The 21,499-nt window shown below is 45.6% G+C and overlaps 1 protein-coding gene across 1 annotated transcript in view; it reads right to left on the bottom strand.

Moving 5' to 3' along the window:
- STK32C (serine/threonine kinase 32C) overlaps positions 1–21,499 on the bottom strand; it is a 99,899-nt gene that overhangs the window by 45,480 nt on the left and 32,920 nt on the right. Inside the window, exon 2 of the mRNA XM_055790472.1 lies at positions 3,871–3,926. Coding sequence (XP_055646447.1) covers positions 3,871–3,926 — 56 coding nt within the window. The remainder of the gene's footprint in view (positions 1–3,870; positions 3,927–21,499) is intronic.

The raw sequence follows: 21,499 nt of genomic DNA, 5'->3' as shown, positions 1-21,499 counted from the left end.
ATGCTGGGACAGCCGCCCCTCACCACTTCACCCCGTCCGTCATGGCAGCCTCTCACCCTGTCCGTCACCGCAGCCTCTCCCCTTGTCCCTCACCGCAGCCTCTCACCCCATCCCCCATGGCGGCCTCTCACCCCATCCCCCACGGCGGCTCCCGCCATGGCTCCCACCCACACCAGCAGGCCGTGGGGGTTGCCTGGGGACCCTGTCCTCCAGGCCTCCCTGTGCAGCCTAACAGCTGTAAACACCTCTTTACTACCAGGCAGGTTCTCCTCAGCATTCACAGGGTCTATTTTAATGGGACTTCACAAATTAATTTTAATGGGAACTTCACCAATTACTTCACCAATTACTCAAAAAAAAAAGAAAAAGAAGAAACATGAAAGCGGCGCCCGGCAGAGCCCTGCAGACTGCCCGCACTGGCCCACCCACCCCACGACGTATTTGTTCACTCTGGCAAACCCTATTTTCATGCCACTGCTCATTCCAGCCCCCATCCTCTCACTTAACCCCCTATTTCTAACAGCAGACAAGGACAGAAATCCATGCTGAATCCATGTTTTTATTTCTTCACAGCAGTAAAGTGGAAATAATGAATTCCCATAACCCTATCCAGTTCTGTATCCCTTGGAAAAGGTTGTGGCGACTGATTCGAAGGAGAACGGGGAGGGAAGCCCAGCGGGAGGAGGAATACAAGAGCGGACACTCTCAAATGCCTCCCAGTTCAAATGGATTTAAGAAGACTTAAGCCAGGAGATGTCAATTTTTACAAAGGGAGATGTCAGGATACCTGCAATGCAACCAATGCCTTCTGAGATTTCCAGGTCTCGTCATGTCTCTTGTGAAGCATAATGAAACTCAGAGCATGTCCCCCATTAAAACTGGGGGTCACAAACTGCCTCACATTCTGGAAACCCTCTCCTGGCTACTGCTCCTTGGGTAACGGCAATCGAGCAGCTAAAACCTGAGCAACTGCCACTGCTTGAGAAAGGAGTCTGTGCTACAGCAGAAACGCAATGCTCCTATTAAAATACTGAAAATCAAATAATATTACCTCTAATATATATGGAAAATATTACACATTTGCTAATTTGAGTAAACATGGAATTGAGCATGACCTTCCTTTATTAACAGTATATTAAAGATGATTAAACCCATCTCTAGGAAACAGAAATTGGCTGGTTTTTACAGATACACCAGAGCCACAGCTCAGGGGCTCTCCAGTTTCTTCAAAATCAAAAGCAATTGCTGAGTTCATTTCTCCTTCATTTGGTAAGGTTTCTGTACCAAGGGCCAGTCTGTCCTGAGAGGTGCACAAAATAACAGTGGAAAGCAAATGCCTTGCCTGAAGCTACCCAGCAAGTGGCTGCCTCCTAGATCCCTCACTACAAGATCACACGGCATCACAGATTTCACAGGTCACTCATTGCACACTGAGAGTCTAAACCCCCACTTTGAGATGGACAGGACGCTGCTTCCTAAATGCCTTCCTGAATGTGGGCAGAAGTGCTTAAATCAACCAAAGCAACTAAATTACTCATAAATTTCAAATAATAGTTTTCGGGTAGGTAGTTCTCCATTTTCTGTAATTAAATGAGAGTTGTAAATTACTTCATAAATGTAAAAAGCTTTTCTCAGTATCAAAGGAAATTTGGCATATTGACATAATTATCCAGAAAGATGACAGATTAATCATTTCAGCATTTTGTTGAAAGTGTATATACAATTCTGATGCCTGATAGACTGCTACATGCTAGACTTAACCTTTCTTTAACATAAACAGAGAAGGAATCAGCCGTGAGGAGCAGCTCTCTTCAAAGCCAAAAAGGTCCTACCCTGGGACGAATATTTTTTTCTCCTTTTCATGGTCTGAACAGAATTAATTTTCCATCATCAGGTGTTGGTGCTTAACAGAGTACAACCTCTTTTCTCTGTAAAGTTTACATTTGGAAGTATGAGTCTTCTCATATGGGCTTAAAAAAAATGTTAGCTGCTATTTTTTTGTAAGATTTTGAGTTAGGTTTTGGCCTTTGATGAAGAGCAGAGGTCACAAGACCCTGAGAGTTCTCGTTCTCGCCAAGAGCATCTGGGCAGACTTTCCTCTGCTGTTTGCCTTATCTTTACAGTGCTACCCTAAGGAAAGACCTGATCTTATATTTAACCATTCGCCACCATCTAATATAGCTCTGCTGCCAGATTCTGCCTCTTCTTGCTCTAGAGACATGGCTGCAAATATGGGTGACTATTTAAAACCACCCTCTCTGTGACTAGCACACTACTCAACATTACATTTTCATTAACCATGGAAGTCCCATGCCGGCTTACAACAAAGCTGGATGGGAATTCGTATGGGTAGATTGTGCCCCAAGCACACCAGAATCGTGTAATGGTGTTTGTCAGTTAACTGATGCTGTGGCTGTGACAAAATGTCTTCATTAGCAAGCAGTGCTAATGACAGCACTATGACTAATCTTGTCCACTCCCTTGACTCTAAAAGCTGGAATCTACCTCATCAAGACCACGGTTGGATTTTGTACTGCTACTGTTTCTCAAGACTGGCACTACTTAATACATTTTAAGTGTTTTAAAAGACATTTTCAGTAACTGGTAAAATATTTGGGGTCTTCTGGCCCAATGAGTTACAGACCGCCTGAGAAATATACGCTTTTTCGAAGTTTCCAACCACCTGAACAAAGTTTCCAAGCATTGAGTGCAGCAGGCCAGATGCTCATGTGGCCATCACCCAGTGTGACACTGCCTTGTTAGGGCTTAAATGGGCAGTGCGAAAAAGTACAGTTCATCTCCTGGGCCAGATTCAGATTTTCTTACCTTCATAGTATGAACTTTTGATCAAAGTAAGATGGGAGAGACTGCCCAAGATGACCAGACAGAATGAAATGAGAGAGGGTACAGCTTTCCTCTGATTGCTCAGCTTATCTTCAGTTTATTTTAGCAGCATGTGGAAACACAGAAGCGCTTGCACCATCCTCTGAACTTGTTACGCTATTTCAGAAACTTGATATCGCACCTTTTGCAGAATTTCAAAGGCCATTTCCCTGCCCTGAGAGGTCTGTTGGGTGCAGACCTCTCAGCTAAACAGAGGGACACAACTACTGTTGGGGCACAGTAAAATGCTGGTGACAAAATGACCGCAGAACAATACCGAACCAATGAAGTCTCACGTGCACGCAAGGACATACACACATGCATGCACATATATGCACCGAACCTCAGGCTTGCGCTGCAAACAAATGGTATAAAATGCCATGACAGAAGCAGCAAACAGTCATCTACACAGGGACCAAGTGAGAGTCGGTGGAAAAGGCAATGAAAAAGGAATAAAACTAGGAAATCAATCAGTAACTGATTTCCAGAGCTATCCAGCTTTTTGATCATCACCTCCCACCTTCTCCCACACGCTTGGCAAAAAAAAACCTTGTTAAAAATAAATAAAACTCCTTTAGCATAACTCATTTCTGAGTGGGAAAACAGCCCAGGGCTTCAGAGAACCCTCTTGACCACATTGTGCCAGCTCACTCAACCAATAAGCACAACTTCCAACACCCTCCTGACTTACTGTCCCCCTCTCGCAACCTATAAAGCCTCTCAGGAAGCAGAAAACTTAATGAATATTTGCCATGAAACAGCCACAATTGTGCTAGTAGTTTAAAATACACCTGTTTCACCAAGACACCAAGAATTAAAACAATGCCAAATGGCAACAATGTATTTTTCTGAAGACATTTTTCCTGTGTTTACTTAGCTGCCACCATCCACAATAAAAATAGCCTATTTCAGTACCATTACCGTTTCAATAAACCACAAGTATGTAACAGCAGGCACCGCATAAGACACACAAGAAAACAAGCCTACCTTGCCAAAGCTTCCCTTTCCAATCGCCCGCAGAATCTGGAAGTGGTCAAAGTTCACTACAAGGAAAAGAAAAAAGAATTTAAATTTGTAAATGCTTTACTGCAAAGATCTTACACTTAAAAAGAAGACAAGGAGACAACTAAAGCGCATTGATCATGTTTTTATTAAAGTCATCATCTCCCAGGGAAGATGCAGGATAGCAGGTTTTCCTTCCACGTCTCTTTTTACCTGCTGGAAGTAGCTAGCAACAGCTTGAATTAGGTTACTAAACAAGTGGCGTAGCACAAGTTAAAATACAGCTTTGACCTGTGTCAATACAGGACGAGTCTCACAGACTCACAGACACCACAAGCGCAAGAGCAAACTCTGAGCACAGGCAGAGTGGAGAACACCAGCAAGTAGTGCACCCCACGCCGCGGGCAGCCACTGCTCAACACGTGCCTGGCCCCGCACTGCTTGTGCACATTCAGCAGCCACGTGGCCTGGTATCGGTGCTTTGCAAAGGACAACATTTAGAAGACGGGGACTGACTTCCACTCCTTCACGTGCAAACTAATCTGTACCAGATCTTTCTTCCAGAGCCACAGTAATGACAAGAAAGGACAGTACAGTTGTAACACTTCAGATACTGCCTTGATCAGCAGCTACTGCAAACAAAATTATTTTTACTAAACTATTGCTGTGATGTAGTCTAATGTAAGTCTTAAATAAATAAAAAAGTAGGTCTATTTATACCAATAATGAGATAATCCCCTTTACCATATAGTTGGAGGGCCTTATCGACAAACAAATACTGTCACAAAAACCAATGTAAAGCACACAGTATTACTCTCATTTTACAAACTGCCTCTTTATACTTCAGTTCCTTAATGTCCTCACAGCTCAGTAAGCTGCACAGCTGCAAATGAAGCCCATGGTGTGCACGCACGCTGCACATCAGTGCTGACGGCTGCCCATGCCCAGCATGCTCTCAAAGTGGCCAGACATTTAGTAGGAGCTGGCTGGTGAACTGAGCTGCACCCTGCTCACCTGCATCTGTCAGCCCTTGACATTTCTACCATGAGACCCTGACCTTGCACGGAGACCCTCAGCACCTGCTCCCCAGAAGTCTGGATGGAAAGAAATGCTTGGCATGGGTTTGGGGATTTGCAGGGTGAATGATGCATGTAATGGTCAACAGAGAGCACTGGACCTGTGTTTGACTGACAGTGGAGACCAGAATCACACAGGAAGAGTGGGAGCAAAGAATTCACTATAAATATTCCGAGTCCCACTCCCAGATCTTAAATAAATGCACATCTGTCATCTCTGAGGATGAATCAAAAGCCCACACATGTCCATGGAGTTCCTATTACCCTTTTGTGCTAGGCTTGTATCCAAAATATTGTTGTTGTCACTTTTGTGGGACATTTTCTGCAGGAGAACTTAGAAAACTTTGCCAAACGAAACTGAAAACAGTCTGGGCCAGTTCCTACCACGTATCTACCTACACTCCGAGTTCACTCCACAAGCAATGCTGGAGGGCAGATGCACCATCTCCTCCCCAGGATGCTCCAGGAGACTCCAGGAAAGACCACATGGGAAAATCTGTACCACCCCATTCTTCTGATGGCCTCCCATGCTTCCAGAGGAAAGACTCAGCTACACTGGTGGTGTGTCATTTCCATATCACTCCCCTTCTCCACGGGCAAACAGCTTTCTTTTAGCAGGACTTGACAGATCTTGGATTGAGAAGCCACGAGATATTGGCAAGGACACAGGGAATGCCCGGGGCCAGTGTCCAGCTCATCTGAGATGCTGCAGGAGTTGCAAAGTGGTCACCTGCTCCCTCCTGTCTGACAAACCCACCCCCAGAAGGACCATCTAAAGCCATTTTTTCCTACCGCCCCTATTAGAGAGACTACAGTGAACAATGCAGAACTGTGGCTACATCTTGTTCATAAATATTCTTCCTGAAATCAAAATATTAGCACACACAATGCTGAAGCATTTGGAACAACGGATCCAATTTTTTTCACATGCAAGCAAATCCATTAACTGAACTTCCATCACTAAGAAATACTCAAAGAGGAAACACAGCTATAGTGAGCACCTTTAAAGGACAGCATTTTATTGGCAATTAAACCATGTGCATGTTCTCATGATCTGTGATCACTCCAGGAGGACCATTTTTGACAAATCTTTATTGTAGTGTTTGGAATATTGTATAAAAAAGCATTGCTGCTGAGAAAACAAACCCAAAAGTGTCACTTCCATGTATCCATGACTACAACTGATCCAGAAAGCATGCTCTAGTCAGCAGTCAGGAAACAAATCTAGATATGAATATTCACCAGGCCCTTGAACTGATCAGCAAAGATGTCAGTTTTAATACATTAAATACAGAGCTCTGCTGATGTGTAGTTCAGATCGTGTTAGACAAACACTGACTGATTTTTTTCAGTTTCATTATTTTCTTCAGGAATTAGTAAGCAATCCAGTTAAAAGAAAAAGCAAATTCCAACATTTGAGGAAGAAAATCATAGTAGCAGCATGTTGCTTTTTGTGCATAACACACTGGATTTCTAAAAATGACAACATATCACTACAGAATATGTGATTATCCCTAAAATAGAAATCCTGAACCTGCCTGGAACAATTACGTATGCTCCAGAGATTCCACTTTCTGTGAGCTGACAAGAGAAAGCTGTCTTTCACCCGCAACTAGAAGAGCTGATTATTTGGAGGTGACTGGTATAAGCCTGAGTCATAGACATCAGTGAAGGATTTCATGACACACACTCCCAGCGAGGGGAGATGACAGCTGTTGCCTATTCACAGGACCATAGTCACCCACCACTGTGACTTCAGCATGGCACAGTTTTGACAGTCACAGTCTGCAAGCACAGAAATGGTTTTGGCTTGAGGTTGAGCTGGAGGAACCCGTGGGAGGGGCAGAGGGACCTGAAAACCTGGAATGCTTTAAGGAAGCATTTCTTTACTGGGAGTGTGTTCAAACACTGGAACAGGTTCCTGGAGAGGTGGTTGATGCTCCAAGCCTGTAAGGGTTTGAAAGACATTTGGACAATGCCTTTAATAACATGCTTTAACTTGGTCAGCCCTGAATTGGTCAAGCAGTTGGCCTAGATGATCACTGTAGGTCCCTTCCAACTGAAATATTCTGTTCTATTCTGTTCTATTCTGTTCTGTTCTGTTCTATTCTATTCTCTTCCATTCCATCCTATCCTCTTCCCACCTGCCATGTACAAACACAAGGGAGCATGGCATTGTGACACAAGGACACTGACATGTTGGTCACACCCCAATCCAATGCCATCTGTTGTGCTGAAATGCCTCAATGGGTATTTCATTAGCTCCTCATGAAAAAACAACACTAATTACTCCTATTGACTCCTCTAACAGCTCATTATCAATACAGCACCTTCACACATAGGTGGAACTGCTGGACATAAGATGTTGCTCTTTGCCACAAGAGAGAACTGCCTCTTCCTTACTCTCTCTGGCACCAAGTGACAAACCATGAATCGCAAACAATCATAAAAAATATCGTGACCTGGATTTGCTTCGTTCGGCGTGTTTTTGTTCTCTATTTCCAGTAACACATGAAAAGCAGGATGGCAGGCTTTCACGTGCCTCTTGGACCTCACCAAACCTCATGCAGCCCAGTCCAGCCCACTTCACAAGAGAGTGCCAGGTGCTGCACTGACATCTCTATAATTAAGATTTCATTGTAGTCACAAAATGTACTGTGTGATAAAGCAGACTGGATGCACAGCTTCCATTTTCCAGTGAAATACAGAGAATGAAGAATATGTTTCTCTGCAAAAGCTCTTTATAGAGAAGGATGAGTATGCCTCAATGCAAGATGCAAAAAAATGACGGTTTTGTCTTTGCTATCTTAAAACTATGAAAGTTTTGGTTATTTTTGCTGTTTATTCCGCATTTGTTTACAAGGGATCTAAAAGTATGGCAAGATAAAACTACCATAAAACTTTAGACACCCAGTGGACACCCAGTGAGGGTTCAACATCAGGACCTGGTATTAATGACAAATAGTAGGAAAAAATGGACACAGTTAGTAAACCTGGTATCCATATCCTCAAATCTGGTGAAAACAGAAAATTAATGTTTTAAGGACTGAGTTAACCTTTCACTATCTATCTGCATGCTTTCCAGCTTCATCAATAAAACAAGGGAAGTTTTAACTTCAAGAATGACTCTCTACAAAGCTAAACACCTATGAAATTCTTCTCTTGAGTCTTGTAACAGCAAATTTGTAGGGCTAGTACAACTTTTTATCAATGTATTTCTATATGTTGGCATAATTAATAGCATTTCTCTACCTATTATATTACTGCAATCTACCTTTGGAAGAAAGTACCACGTTAATTGATGTAGAAACATTAATATGTGGCCGCAGTAACCACAAGTTTGCTGCCACAAAATGCCAAGAGCTTCAGCTCACAAGGAAGAGTTACAGCTTAGACTTAAAAGTCATCACACACATCGATTCCAGCCAGAAAGGAAAGGCCACTTCTGCAAACCACAGGGCAGCGGACGGACAGAGGGCAGCCAGCCAGGCTGTGCGGGGTGCCAGGCAGCCTGCAGGAACATGGGGTGCTGGGGGCCTGCAACAGGGGAGAGCGGTTGGGGAAGTCAGGAGATGCTGAAAAGGAACCATGGCAGAATTAACAGATGTTGGGATTAGGAGCAGTGTTTAGAGCGACAGGGAGGGCCTAAGCAAGGGGATCAGGCAGACCAGGGAAGTACTGCAGAGAGCCTGTCAAGGGTAAGCATCATTCCAAACAGAAACCTCAGAAAATTCCAAAGTGGCAAGCCTGACAGAAACAGCAGGGGAGAGAAAGAGGCAAGACAACAGGAGGGACAGGGAGCACTCTGTGAGGGCGGCGAGGCGCTGGCCCAGGCTGCCCAGAGCAGCTGTGGGTGCCCCATCCCTGGCAGTGCTCAAGGCCAGGCTGGATGGGGCTGGGAGCAGCCTGGGCTGGGGGGAGGGGGCCCTGCCCAGGGCAGGGGGGTGGGACTGGGTGGTCTCGAGGTCCCTTCCAGTCCAAACTATTGTATGACTCAATATGAAAAGCTTTCAAACTGGAGGATGAACCTGAGTAAATTGGGAAGATCAGGAAGATTGGGGAGGTTAAAGACCTGAGGTAAAGCAACTCTGGGGGAAATGCAGAGGTATTTGACAGTGACAGGGAACAAAGGGCAATGGGGAACGACATCAGCAGTCCTCCCCAAGCCTGAAACCTTTGAATGCAAGGCATCCATTTCTCTCTATCTGGAAGGCTCCATGCAGCGCAAGAAACCGCTGCTTTCCTTTCTATCACTGGAAAAAGCACACACAGTATGTTCAGTCTCCAACATCTCGGCCTGATCTGTTTTTGCCTACTCACATCCACAGAGAAGATTACATGGGTGAACAGAATGGAAATACAGTATAATATGACTGCCAGGAAACTCAAGTGAGCATTAACCACCCAGGAATTCAGGTAATACTGGTACATAATGAAAGAAATTAAAGGTACAATGCAAGCTCAGTGCTATAAATGAACCCCTTTAGAAACTAAGGATTCAAACATACTATTAGGAAGCAACTCTGAAGTCTTGTAAAAACAGCGAGTTATTGTATGATTAATAGTGAATCTCTGCAACTCCATAAGGAATCAAATATACCATGCAAAGCCACTGCAAAGTCTTTTTAGGAAGACTGGGTTATTGATACTGGGTACAAAAATGTTTGCATTGGCCAGAAACCATTTCTAATTAGTGCAAAAATACTGCTTGCATTGGCCAGGAACCCTGCCAAATGAGTGCAAGCGTATCACATTCATCTGCTTCTCCATCAACAAGCTCAGGAGGCACTAGAGATCACGGGGGAAAACACAGCACCTTCTGCTCTGTATGCTTTTACAAATGCTATTTTTGTTAGAGAAAAGTACGTTACCTTGCAATAACAACACAGGCAGGCAAACAGGTTATTTATTAAGCACCCGGCTGAGCTCTCCGTTGCTGCAGGTTAGCGAGCACTAAATGAGTTCACAGTGGTCTTGGCCAAAAGCACAGGAGACAAGCATGTGCTTCACATACGCAGGCTGATGGGCAAATAAGGCTGTTACATATGCTGCACAGCTTTCACAGCAATTAGCTTTCCTTAGCTCCAGGGTGACACGTGTTTTTGCAGGCTGGCTGCAGGAGGGCATCCTGCATGTAATGCTCACCAGAGACCCCTCCAGAGCACCCAAAATGGGTAACTGATGCCCTGAGGCCAATACTGAAGATGGTTTTGTTTCTCCGTGTTCCTACATGTCCGGCTAGTCCTTCTAGAAGGGTACTGCCTCTCTGCAAAACTCCCTGGTAAATGACCCACTTTATGGTTGTATCGCTTGTTAAACAGCTTCTAAGCAAATTACAGAGTGGTGGTATTGCAAATGTTAGGTAGGGATTCAACCCACCTCCCATGTAAATGCTTCAGGCAGAGCATCAGGGCTCGGCCAGCCTTGGAGCCGTCCCCGGACGGGGTAGTGTGGGAGTGGGGTCTCCGGGCCTGTGGTGCCTTGCTCCCTCGTCCCCAGGGGTCTGCTGGCCCCCAGAGGGATCACTGCTCCTCAGTCCCTGAAGCCTTCCCCACCGCAGTACAGGCAGGCTGCCCGCTGAGGGAAAGGTTTCCTGACCTGGCAGCAAAGCCAAGGTGCATCGTTCATCAGCCGGTGGCAGCCGCACAGCCTCATGGCTCCCCGGGCTGGGAACCTCGGCCAGCCAACACCAGCACAGCTGGGGTGGGCACCGACAGCCCACACGGAGGGCTCTGCAGAAAGTGGCCGTGCGGCTCTGCTGAGACCGAAGCTCAGGGTCCACCGAGTCCCACTCCCACAGCCACTTGGGTGAGTGGAGGAGGCAGGTGCCATGCTGGCCGGTGGCAGAGACGCCCACTGAAAGTGAACCTTCCCACCCTGGGAGGCTCTGCCTGCAGAAAAGCTTGAGGAGCCACAGCCTGGAATTCAAGCAGCCATGCTCCACTGCAGACACAAAATTTATCTGCTCCCACGAACAGCGAATGCAGGCTTTCTGGGGCAGAACCATCATGTTAAGAAACGAAGAACTTTATAAGCAGCTGGAATAAAATCTCCCTGGCAAACAATCAAACTCTTCCAATGCACCAAGTCTAAAGTAGAGCAGAGCTGAAGCCGTTTGATCACAGTATCATCTTATCTGGGCTGAAATGACTGCTAATTAGAGCCCTACCAGGAATGACAGGAACACACCTTTTTTATCCCTGTTCTTTGGATGTCTCGTTGTTACAAACCCAAGGCCTGTCTCCTGGGCCAGATGCACATTTCAAAAACAGCCGAGGTGCTGGTTTTGATGCAGGAGGACCCTGCAAGAAAAGGCTGATGTGGCAGAGAAAGTTAGTCTCTGACTCACAGCAATCCTGGTGCCTCTCCTGCCGGCCAAGTGAAAAATTCCTCCTGGGAGGAAGAGTGAGGAAGAACCCATGCTCACTGAGGCACCCCTCACAGCCAGCCTCGGACCAAGGTCCTAAAAGCAAAAAGCTGACAGCTCGGGTAGGTATTTGAGCATTACTGATAGTCTAGATTAGCTTTGCTGATTATATAGTGAAGGCGAGCCAAGATTTTCCCCATTTTCAAATCTTCAAATTAGTATTTTCAACTATAGATAGAAAAAAAAATAATTAGCTGACACACAAACTCTTCAGGAACGGCATATAAATTGAGTGCTAAATACAACATGAAAACCATGAAGCCCTCATGATCCCAGCACTGCCCTTCCAGACACGAGCAGCAGGGTGTCCTCAGCCACCCCCCAGCACTCCCCATCTCACACCAGCCCAGCCTCCTGGGCTAGCCTGACCCCAGTTCCACCTCTCCAGGGACCAGTGGAGAAGCCTTTGTGGGCACATAATTTTCTGTGCCACATGATTTAAGCTTAGCCTAAAGTGCCTGTGATCACGCGTGCCAGTGCTACACAAAGGTAAGCTCATCTGTGACATCTCCCCGGCTTGCCTGGTCTCTGGGGGTACGCGACATGGAGCAAACAGGACTTGCAGGGACAGGACCCACTGGGGCCTCCCAACAGCACTGCTGTGCACCATGGAAATAAACTGAAGTCATGCTGGTGGTGAAAAAGGAAGACTGGGAGGAGGACTGGACCAAACCAGGCTGAGCTGCAGCTCTGTGGGACTTCTTCCCTCACCACCTCTGCCAGCTCAGGCGTGCGGCTGCCTGGATGGCTCTAAGGATAATCACCACTTCTTCCATCGCAGCACTAGTAATTATTTTTCTGCATCTCTCCCTGCTCTTTATTCCAGAATAGAACAAGAGGATCAGGAAGGTCAGTTGAGCCATTTAATTCTTGGACAGCTCCATTATAATTACAAAGTTTGATGTTTCCAGTAGCATGGGGGAAAAAAAGAGCGAACCAAATTTCCCCACCATCACCTCCTCACTTCTCAAGACCAGCTCCCCTCCGGACTGCCTGCCACCAGCCTTCCTCCTGAGCTCAGGCTAGCGGCCAAGCTGGGCTTACCCAGTAAGCGTTCACACACCAGGAGCTCAGGATATTCACTCAGCTGGCAGAAATAAAGGACAGTGCTTTTCGGCTGTAGTTCAGATCACAGCAGGGTCATGCCTTGAGAGCAGTGCAGCCACGGCCGTGTGTGCTCACATTAACTGAAGGGCTTTGTGTTTTCCAGGTAATGTGCTTGCAGAAAAGGCTTCCACAGAAGTGTGTATGTACATATAAACACCCCCCTCCCCACATATGCATTTGTGCACATGAAAGGACTGATCAGGCAGAACACAGAAAGTCCCCTCACTGTTCCTCTTTCCTCTTTCTTCTGTTTAACTGAGAGTAGAGTGTGATCTTGCCACTCAACACAGGTAGGACCATGTCTAGGGGCACAAGTGACCTGCAAAATACGCCGATGCTGGAAGAGGAGACAGTGTCACAGGTAGCCCCAGGCTTCATCCCTGAGGAATGCCCATGGACCATGCTGTCCTTCCCAGCGCTGGGCTATGGGTCTCCACACGCACTGCACTGCAGAGAGGAGGAGATGGCAGAGCCCACGTTAAAGCCACCAATAGTAATGTTGGGGAGTGTGGGGCAGGCCAGCAAGCATGGGAGAGGTGTGTGTGGCCCCAGGGACAGCCAAGGTGCCAGCGGCACAGAGGGAAAGCTCAGGCAAGGCATCCTACCTTTCAGTGTCCATCCTCTTCTGTAGGAATCTAAAGCCAGATAAAGAGTTTCTAATGGGCCAAGCAGATGGCAAAAATTACCACTAAAATGTACTACAGCATTCCTTCCTTGAAGGCATGGCATTTTGCATTAGAAAATCAATCTCACTAAACACCAAATTTGGCTTCCATCTTTTATCAAGCTGACAGATTGGATGTGTACTCTAGCCTTTATTTGTTTTGTTGCTTGTTTTTCCCCAGTTCTACAGCTTAGAAAATTTTATTTCAAGTCACTAAAATTGATTTACCAAAAAAAAAAAATAAATCTTTATAGCACATGTTTATAGTAGCATAACATTAGCAATAAACATCTGCTAAATGTTACTTAATGTTTTTGCAACATATGTTATAAATGATAAATGGATGACTTTAGGTGCCATATACAATATTTAGATTGTATTGTGTTCAGGGCTAGGCTGTGACTGCTAAACACCATAAGGTGAACAGAAAGAACCTTAGCAAAGCTGAACAGTTTTAGACAAATTTATTCCAACAAAAATTGTAAAGCTGGCTGTACCAAAACATTGAGCTACCTTCTCCCATTTAATTTAATTTTTTACAGCGCATAGAGAGGTGGGAAAGTGTCTCTTCTGGAATGTTTTCAAAACTGACCTTGACAGTACTTTTCTGCACAATAAGACCTCCTCTGCATTTTAATTTTAATAAACAGTTACACAAAATTAAATGTTTGACCCAAAATGAAGTTTTCATTTCTCCTCTGAAAAAATCTGAATTTCAGGTAAAATATCCAAACTGAGTATTTGTCACAGCTTCTCTAAAATGCTGCTGAAGCTCCAGCCCCATCTTCTCCACACTTCGCACAGCTCTGTGTCCCCACCACGCAGGAGGTGAACCCCCCAGCCCTGAGCAGTGCCCCCCAGCGTGCCAGGCTGCAACCCCTCCAAGTGCCAGAGCTGCTTTGGCCACCACGCTTGCAAAAGCAGATTTGCCGTGACTGTCAGGAACACAACCCATCCCAAACCACTGCCACCCCTGCCATGCTGCCTGACGAGTTTTCCTCCAGTACTTCAGACCCCTCAGCACTTCTCCAGCCCTGCTTACAAAGGCAGCTTATTTGATGCTTATTTGATGTTACTGAGTTATCAGCAAAGCGAGCTGTGCCAGAGCCCTCACAGTGCTGCAGATGTGATGCTTTGCTTTTCACTGCAGCTCAAAGACAGCTTTCTATCCAAACTGGTTTTGATATAAAACACTCTAATTAAAAAAATAATAATATTAACACTAAGAAATGTTCCAAGTTTTCTTGAAAACTAGGCTGAAAACAAAGTTTGGGGCATCTTTGCCATTCAAACTGAAGGCTGACAATCTATTTTGCTCAGCACAGAAATGTTTGGGTTTTGTCAGCCTCAGTTCACTTCCATCCATGGGAAAAATGTTGATCTTTTATGTACGTACCACATGTTTTGGCTCTGCAGTGGTAACGTCTGCTGAGCAATGCCAGTTCAAATAAGATTAAGGAATTCTCATAGGAGGATGCAGAAACCTTTAGTAATCAGAAATAAAACGTCAGCCAGTAGAGAAATTCACTGTTTGCTGGAAGAAACTTACTACTACTATAGTAAGCCAGCTCCAGTCCTCCAAGTTTTATGAGAAGGCAGCTACTAACTTTAGCTGAACCAAAGTCCCCAGGGGACTCTTACAAGGAAGAAGAAAAGGAGGAAACATTTTTAAAATCTGCAATAAAACTGGGGACATAGAAGTTCAATAACCGTCTCCAAAATTAAATTAAAATATATATGAAAGAGATGGATCTTTTAAAAGTCTAAGAAAGAAATTTAATTAGGAATTCCTTTGATGCAGCATTTTTTTCCCCTTTATGGGGTTGTGTGCCTAACCTCATGGGACCTCAATTAATCATTTCATGTCCTTAAACATAACTCCAGATAAATGCTTTGTACGCAGCCAGCAAGACAGTCTTTATGCTACCACAGTCCACTCAGAGAAACCCTCCCTGAACTACTGTCTGCTAAAAGTCACCTTAGTCCAGCAGCCACACCATCTTAAATTTTATACTGGCACGTGAGGACACTGCTGCCCAGGATACCACCTCTCTGCTCTCAGACTGGCCACCACCACCAGCAAACTAAACCCCCAGGGGCTGCACTGTGGGGCTCCCTGCTCCCCGAGCGCTGCTGGCTGCAATGCACGCCAGGCGAGGGCAGCCCCCCAGCTCCCTACAAAGCAGCGCACACACAGCAGTTCAGCAGAACATCTCTCGGGTACAGTGCCCTCATTACGATTACTGAAGAATGAAAACTAAGAATTAAAAGTACACTAATCCAAGGGGTTTTTTATGCAAGGACATCTTTGTATTTTAAAATCAGCCGTAACACCAGGAACACGTAACAAGTGGAAATGAAAAATGCCCAAGTCCTTGGCTCTTTGCGTCCCTGGAAGAGCTGGGGTGCTGAGCTAGGCAGAGAAGGGCTGGCTCACCGTGGGAGCCACAGCGGTGCAGAACCTGTCAGCCACTGCAGATGCTGAAATGGCATGGTGGCTTGCCACTTCATTGCAACCTTCCTCATCAGATCTGCCACCTCATAAAAAATGGATATTGCAGCATTCCTCAGCCTCCACACTTGTGAAGAAAACTTGCACTGCACCCTTGAGCTGTATCTGAACGGTAAAATATTTAAGCCCGTCCCACAAGGCTTGATGAATTCTGAAAACATGGGCATGCCAGTAGGGTTTGCAGCTAAGCTTATGCAAAACAGTATTTAAGTGGAAGGAGGATGTGTCTTAAGACCTGCCAGAAAACTGGCATTTCTTCGATTTCTGTCTTGAGGACACCACCAACGCCTTTTCCTGCTGACATGCAAGAGAGGTCCTACCAACCAGGAGGACCAGAATCAGTTGTTCTTAAGGCAACCTCTTCAACAGCAATTTTACTGGATTTTTTTTTCCTGGCATCCACTCCAGCATGGCCTAGGATGGATAAGGCTCCGAGAAAAAAGGGGAAAGATCAGCATCATGCAGCCCAGGGTGCCTGGGCAAAATTAAATATCACAGGGACCTGCAAGCCACTGCCTTTTACCTTACTCCTGGGTATATATAGGAGCAATTTTTTTCTGGGGTTCTCTTATAAAGATGACTAGGAAAATAATTAATGCCAGTTTTTATTGCTCTGTGGGGAGGCAAACCTGTCAACCAAACTTAATTACCTTATTAGAAATTACTATAAAGCATGGCAATCAAAGACAGTGGTGCAGGCCCCTTAGTCTGTACTGAACTGTTAGACTCAGTGTTGCATGCGGGCCGGTAAGGCTTTGCACTGTATATGCCAATAAAACATACATTAAATGCATTAACAGCAGGATGAGCTGTGGCTTTCTGGCACAGTTTTAAAGCATTAACCATTTTAAAGTCCTGTCTAATATAAGAAGGATAGCTTTTTTTTTTTTTCACATTTAAGCCACAGTAATAGTTTCACCTAGTGTCCCAAACTTGCAGTGTAAGAAATAAATGTTTTATGTCAGAAATAAAGTCTGCTTATTTTCATAAACTTAGCTCACCGTGTGGTTTTGACTGTACAAGGGAAACAGTGAAAGTTAATTCTTTAAATCATTTTAATCCACAATTTAAACAAAAGTTGAACAGCGACAAAGCCACCTTTCAGTGTCTGGCACCACAAACTGCTTCAAAGCCTCAGGTCTTTAATCCACCTTTGTCCTGAGGATGAGCACAAGCCTAAACCTCCTGTCTTCTTCCAGTAGGAACCTGCTTTGAGAGAAATCAGAGAATGTAAAGGATGCAAAGGATTCATGCTGCCCTCCTGCACAGGAAGATATTTTGCTCCAAAAGCACATTACCTTTACTGTTATATCTTCTTCTCTATGTTAATCACTTTAAAGTTGCTAAATTATTCACCGTTCAGAAAATACATTTTCATTGCCTCGAGTTGGCAATCGAGAATGACTTACAGAAATAGGTCATACTCATCCCATAGAAGAATTAACATATACTTCATGTGCCGCCCCCCCCCCCCCCCCCCCCCCCCCCCCCCCCCCGTTTCCATTTTTGAGCTCTGCTCCACATGAGGATGGGCCAAATTTAAACCATCTGCATTTTTCATGCTGCTCCATCATGCTAAACCTACGGTCTTCACAATGTGCCCTGGCTTTACATTTTTAAGAAACCGTACCCAGCAACAAAATTAATAGACGTACTTTTGCCTGGTATGCCCACAAACCATGAGCAAAGCTGTAACAATAACTGCAAAGGATATGACCCAAGTTTTCCAACGTTACTACCTCAGCTTCAGAAAACTCCCTCCCATCTGGAGCCTAACCATCACCACCCTTGTCCACAAGGTTTTTCATCTGCCTTGGAGGGGGGAGCAGGTTGTGGTCTTCTTTCTTTTTCTTTACCTACATGCCCCCAAAATAAACAGATTGTAACATGACTTTTTAATATTTTTTTTTCCTGGCACATTTAATTTTCTGTTTTTACACACTTCCAAATTAAATGCTATTTGCTAAGGACTGTTCCCAGCAAGCTGTTAGCCATAATATGCCCAGGATGCTGTCTATTGGGTCCACATCAATTTTTCCTTGCTGGGAACCACAGAACAAGGGCCCTGTTCATGCCTTCTGTTCCTGCTACGCTTTGCACAGGCGGAGGTGGCACTTGCCAGCATTTGATTCCATGGAAATCACACTGGTATCTCCAGCCTCCAGGAAACAGGATTCAACTACGAGGAAATAAACGGCACACGGAACCAAGAACAAAGCAAGAAATCTTTAACATACCATCACTGGGATTGATGATAAAGAGCAAAATCAAGATCTAAGCCCAGCATGCAGTGAAGGGAGTAAAGGAAACCTGTGTAAAGGAAAGAGGGATGGAGGGGACCACAGCACCATGCAGATGTTACTGAGGACACAGACAGCCACCAGCCCTGTGCTCTATTCCTGGCTCCATCTCTGATACAAAGTGAATTGAACTGACTCTCTCTTTGTGTTGCTTGTTGAAAAGCCTATTCATGCCTTGCACTGTGTGTCACAGAGACAGGAGCGAGCACAGAGGGGTCTTATTCTCAACAGAAATTGTGCAAAGATGTCAGAGCGTAATTGTACGCGGACTGGACAGCTTGCTGCTTGCAGGTCGGTGCCTGCAGCTCCCAGATGGATAAAGAGCAGAAATAACGAGAAGAGGCCCATGAACCGTTGTTTGCGTATTCGAAGGTCCAAATTCAACTCTGTTCACCATGGCAATGGCAGAGCTTGGGGATGTTTTGGCACAGCAGAACCAACAGGAGTCTTTCTGCCTGACTTCAATGAGACAATGATTTTCCTGGTAAAGCTCTGGACAGTGCCCATCTCACTGCATCTAAAAGCACAAGCTGTGCGTTCAGTTTTGTTAAGCACCGGGGATCTGCCTTAGGTGAGACTCACACAACTTAATGTTGGCTGCTTTCAGCAGGGTCCACAGGCGCAAGCCTGGCAGAGAATCCACAGCACAACCAGGTCCTTTGAGCGTAACATTTCGCAATGGGAACCTATTTGTTTATGATTTACACCAAGTAAGAGAGATGCTGATCATGGAATAAAACCTGCCCTGCCATATGCAGTGGATTAATTACTGCATCATTTATTCCTGTAGTGGGTCGAAGCGATCATTACCAACTCAGGAAAATGGCTGCTAATAATAGTACTGCTCACAATCTTACTCCAGTATTCAATTCAAACCAATTGTTCAGCTCAATAGCAAACAGCTTACACTAATTCATACTAACTTTACTTAGTACTTTTAGATTGAGAAATATAAAGTTCACACTGAAATAGCACAAATTCTAATACACAGCAGGATTAACTCTTCATGTTTTAAACTTAATTACGTGCAATCAGGTGGCACTTGATATTCCTTCTTCCTTAGCTAAACCCAACAGCACACGTTTAATGATTTTGGTGCACATACGCTGAGGGAGCTAATTAGGACTCCTGTAGGGCTGAGCTCAACTTTTTCAGTGTTGTCTAAAATGAAAACAAAATGTTCTAGAAGCCATACTGCGCAGCACTGACTCTGTGCAGACAACTTGCTCCTGTGAATTTACAACAAGCCAATAATGTTTGCTGGGTAAAATGAGAATACCTCAAAAGATAAATACTGAACGCTCCATTTCCTGGGCTTTCAAAGCGTTTCACCATTGACCCCAGTTTCAAGAAGATCAAACCGGGAACCAAACTGAAATATAGCTTATATCCTTCGAAATGGATTATGCTAAAGGATAGACAAAACAAAAGCTTCATTTAAAACTACAAGCAATAAAGAAAATAAATTCCTCCATCTGTGACTTGGTATTGAATGCAAAAAGGGCACAGCACTCAATCAGGTTAGACATTAGCTGATCTGTCATTAAGCACATTGCACTGTAACTTATCATGCTGTTTGAACCCAAGATGGTAAGTTTTGGTGCATGTTACTGGCTGTGCTATAGTGTAAGCGAAAGGAACAGAACTCAGACAAGGAAGAACGTCAGGCCAGCGCCTAAGGAGCTTGCCGAGGCATGTCTGGGCATCTCCGCCAACTGTCTGTGATCTCCCCAGAGCCACCCAGCCATGGCATCTACAGCAGCCACCCGTGGCAGCCACGCTGGCTCCTGGCTGCAGCCGGGGAACTGCCTGTCAGGAGGGCAGGAGGATCTAGTCGTCCTCTCCCAGACGGCGCTGTCGGGCTGCTGACCCACAGCAAGCTCCATGATGCTGGTTCATGCATTGACACGTGGAAGGGAAAACTTCAGTTCATGCCTTTCCTGGCACAGAGCTGGGATTACAGGGATGAAACTACTGCCTCACGTCTGTCTGTGCCCTCGAGGTGGGAGGGGGGACACAGGGGAAAGGTTGGATCATGTCTGACTCTGGAGGCTGCGGTCCTACGTACCCTTTTCTCAGTGGCACCATGGATGTCAAGTTGCTATCCACTTGTTTCCCTCCACTCCTTTGCAGGCAAGTATTCTTACCCCAGATCAGGTCCCTGAACCAGTTCAGACAGCTTTCCCAGAGACAACACATGTCACCCAGGGAGGTGGACTCTCCATCCTTGGGGATATTCAAAAGCTATCTGGCCATGTCCTGGGCAACTGGCTCCAGGCAACCCTTGCCTGAGCAGGGGCTTGGACCAGACGATCTCTGTAGGTCCCACCTCAACAAGTCTGTGATTCTGTGGTCACTAACAGAGAAAGCTAATAGGAAAACAGCACAGGACTCACCACACAGACGAAGTCATTGGCTGTGGCCTCTGGGTTTACGGAAAGAGAGGGTGAAATGACTGACCAGCTCCTGCTTCCACCACATCCCTACACTCCAGTGTCCCAGCACACTTCTGTACCAACTGCTTAAGACTTCAGTCCAGAAAAGTGCTGCTTATCTTTGTACTGATGTCACTCTCCACACAGTGTTTCTGTGGGCACTCCTAGACCTTATGCTGGCTCTTCTGCCCACCCAGCGGACACAGCAGTACTGCCAGCAGCTGCCCTCAGGAGCGGGCAGGGCTGGGATGGCACTGAGCACCCTGCGCAGCTCTGCACCCACACGCACTGAGGCACTGACGGCGGCGTGGTGCCAGCAGGCAAGGGACAGCAAGCAGCATGCATGTGGCCGTGCTGCCCGGGGGCTGGAGCTGCAGAGCCTGCAGAGGCTACTTTTGTTGTTGTTGTTTTAAACTGAGAGAGGGGAGATGCAGATGAGCTGTGAGGCAGAAATTGTTCCCCGTGAGGGCGGCGAGGCGCTGGCCCAGGCTGCCCAGAGCAGCTGTGGGTGCCCCATCCCTGGCAGTGCTCAAGGCCAGGCTGGATGGGGCTGGGAGCAGCCTGGGCTGGGGGGAGGGGGCCCTGCCCAGGGCACGGGGTGGGACTGGGTGGTCTCTAATGGGACCTTCCAACCCAAACCGTTCTGTGATTCTATGACTTTACTCCTGAAAGCTCACCAGACACTTCTGCAGAAGCTGAGGAGCCTCCTGACCCAGGAACTACAGCTCCTGTGAACAAACATCTGCAAGACTGAAGCCACTAAGAAAAGCAAGGCGAAATTTGCATATTCTCAAGAGCTGATGAATGTATTTGTTACAACATCAGGCTGTATGATTATGGTACTAAAAACGCACATTTGGGAACGGTGTTAGGAAATCCTGCTTTCTGAGAAACTGCTGACCCGTTTTAAGAGCCTGCAAAAAGAAATACTTCACTAAATTTCTATCAAGATATCACTGATTAAAGGTATGAAGCCAAACTCTGGGTTTCCTTCTGTCACTTCCAAAAAGAATGACAATATTTTGCAATACATTACAAATGGGTTTCTATAACTTTTTTTTTAATGACATCAACTTCTTTATTAACATCTTTG

Source organism: Falco peregrinus, chromosome 1 (genome assembly GCF_023634155.1).
Source record: "Falco peregrinus isolate bFalPer1 chromosome 1, bFalPer1.pri, whole genome shotgun sequence".
Classification (NCBI taxonomy): domain Eukaryota; kingdom Metazoa; phylum Chordata; class Aves; order Falconiformes; family Falconidae; genus Falco; species Falco peregrinus.
Note: the sequence above shows the minus strand (reverse complement) of the source record. Positions and strands in the feature narration are given on the sequence as shown.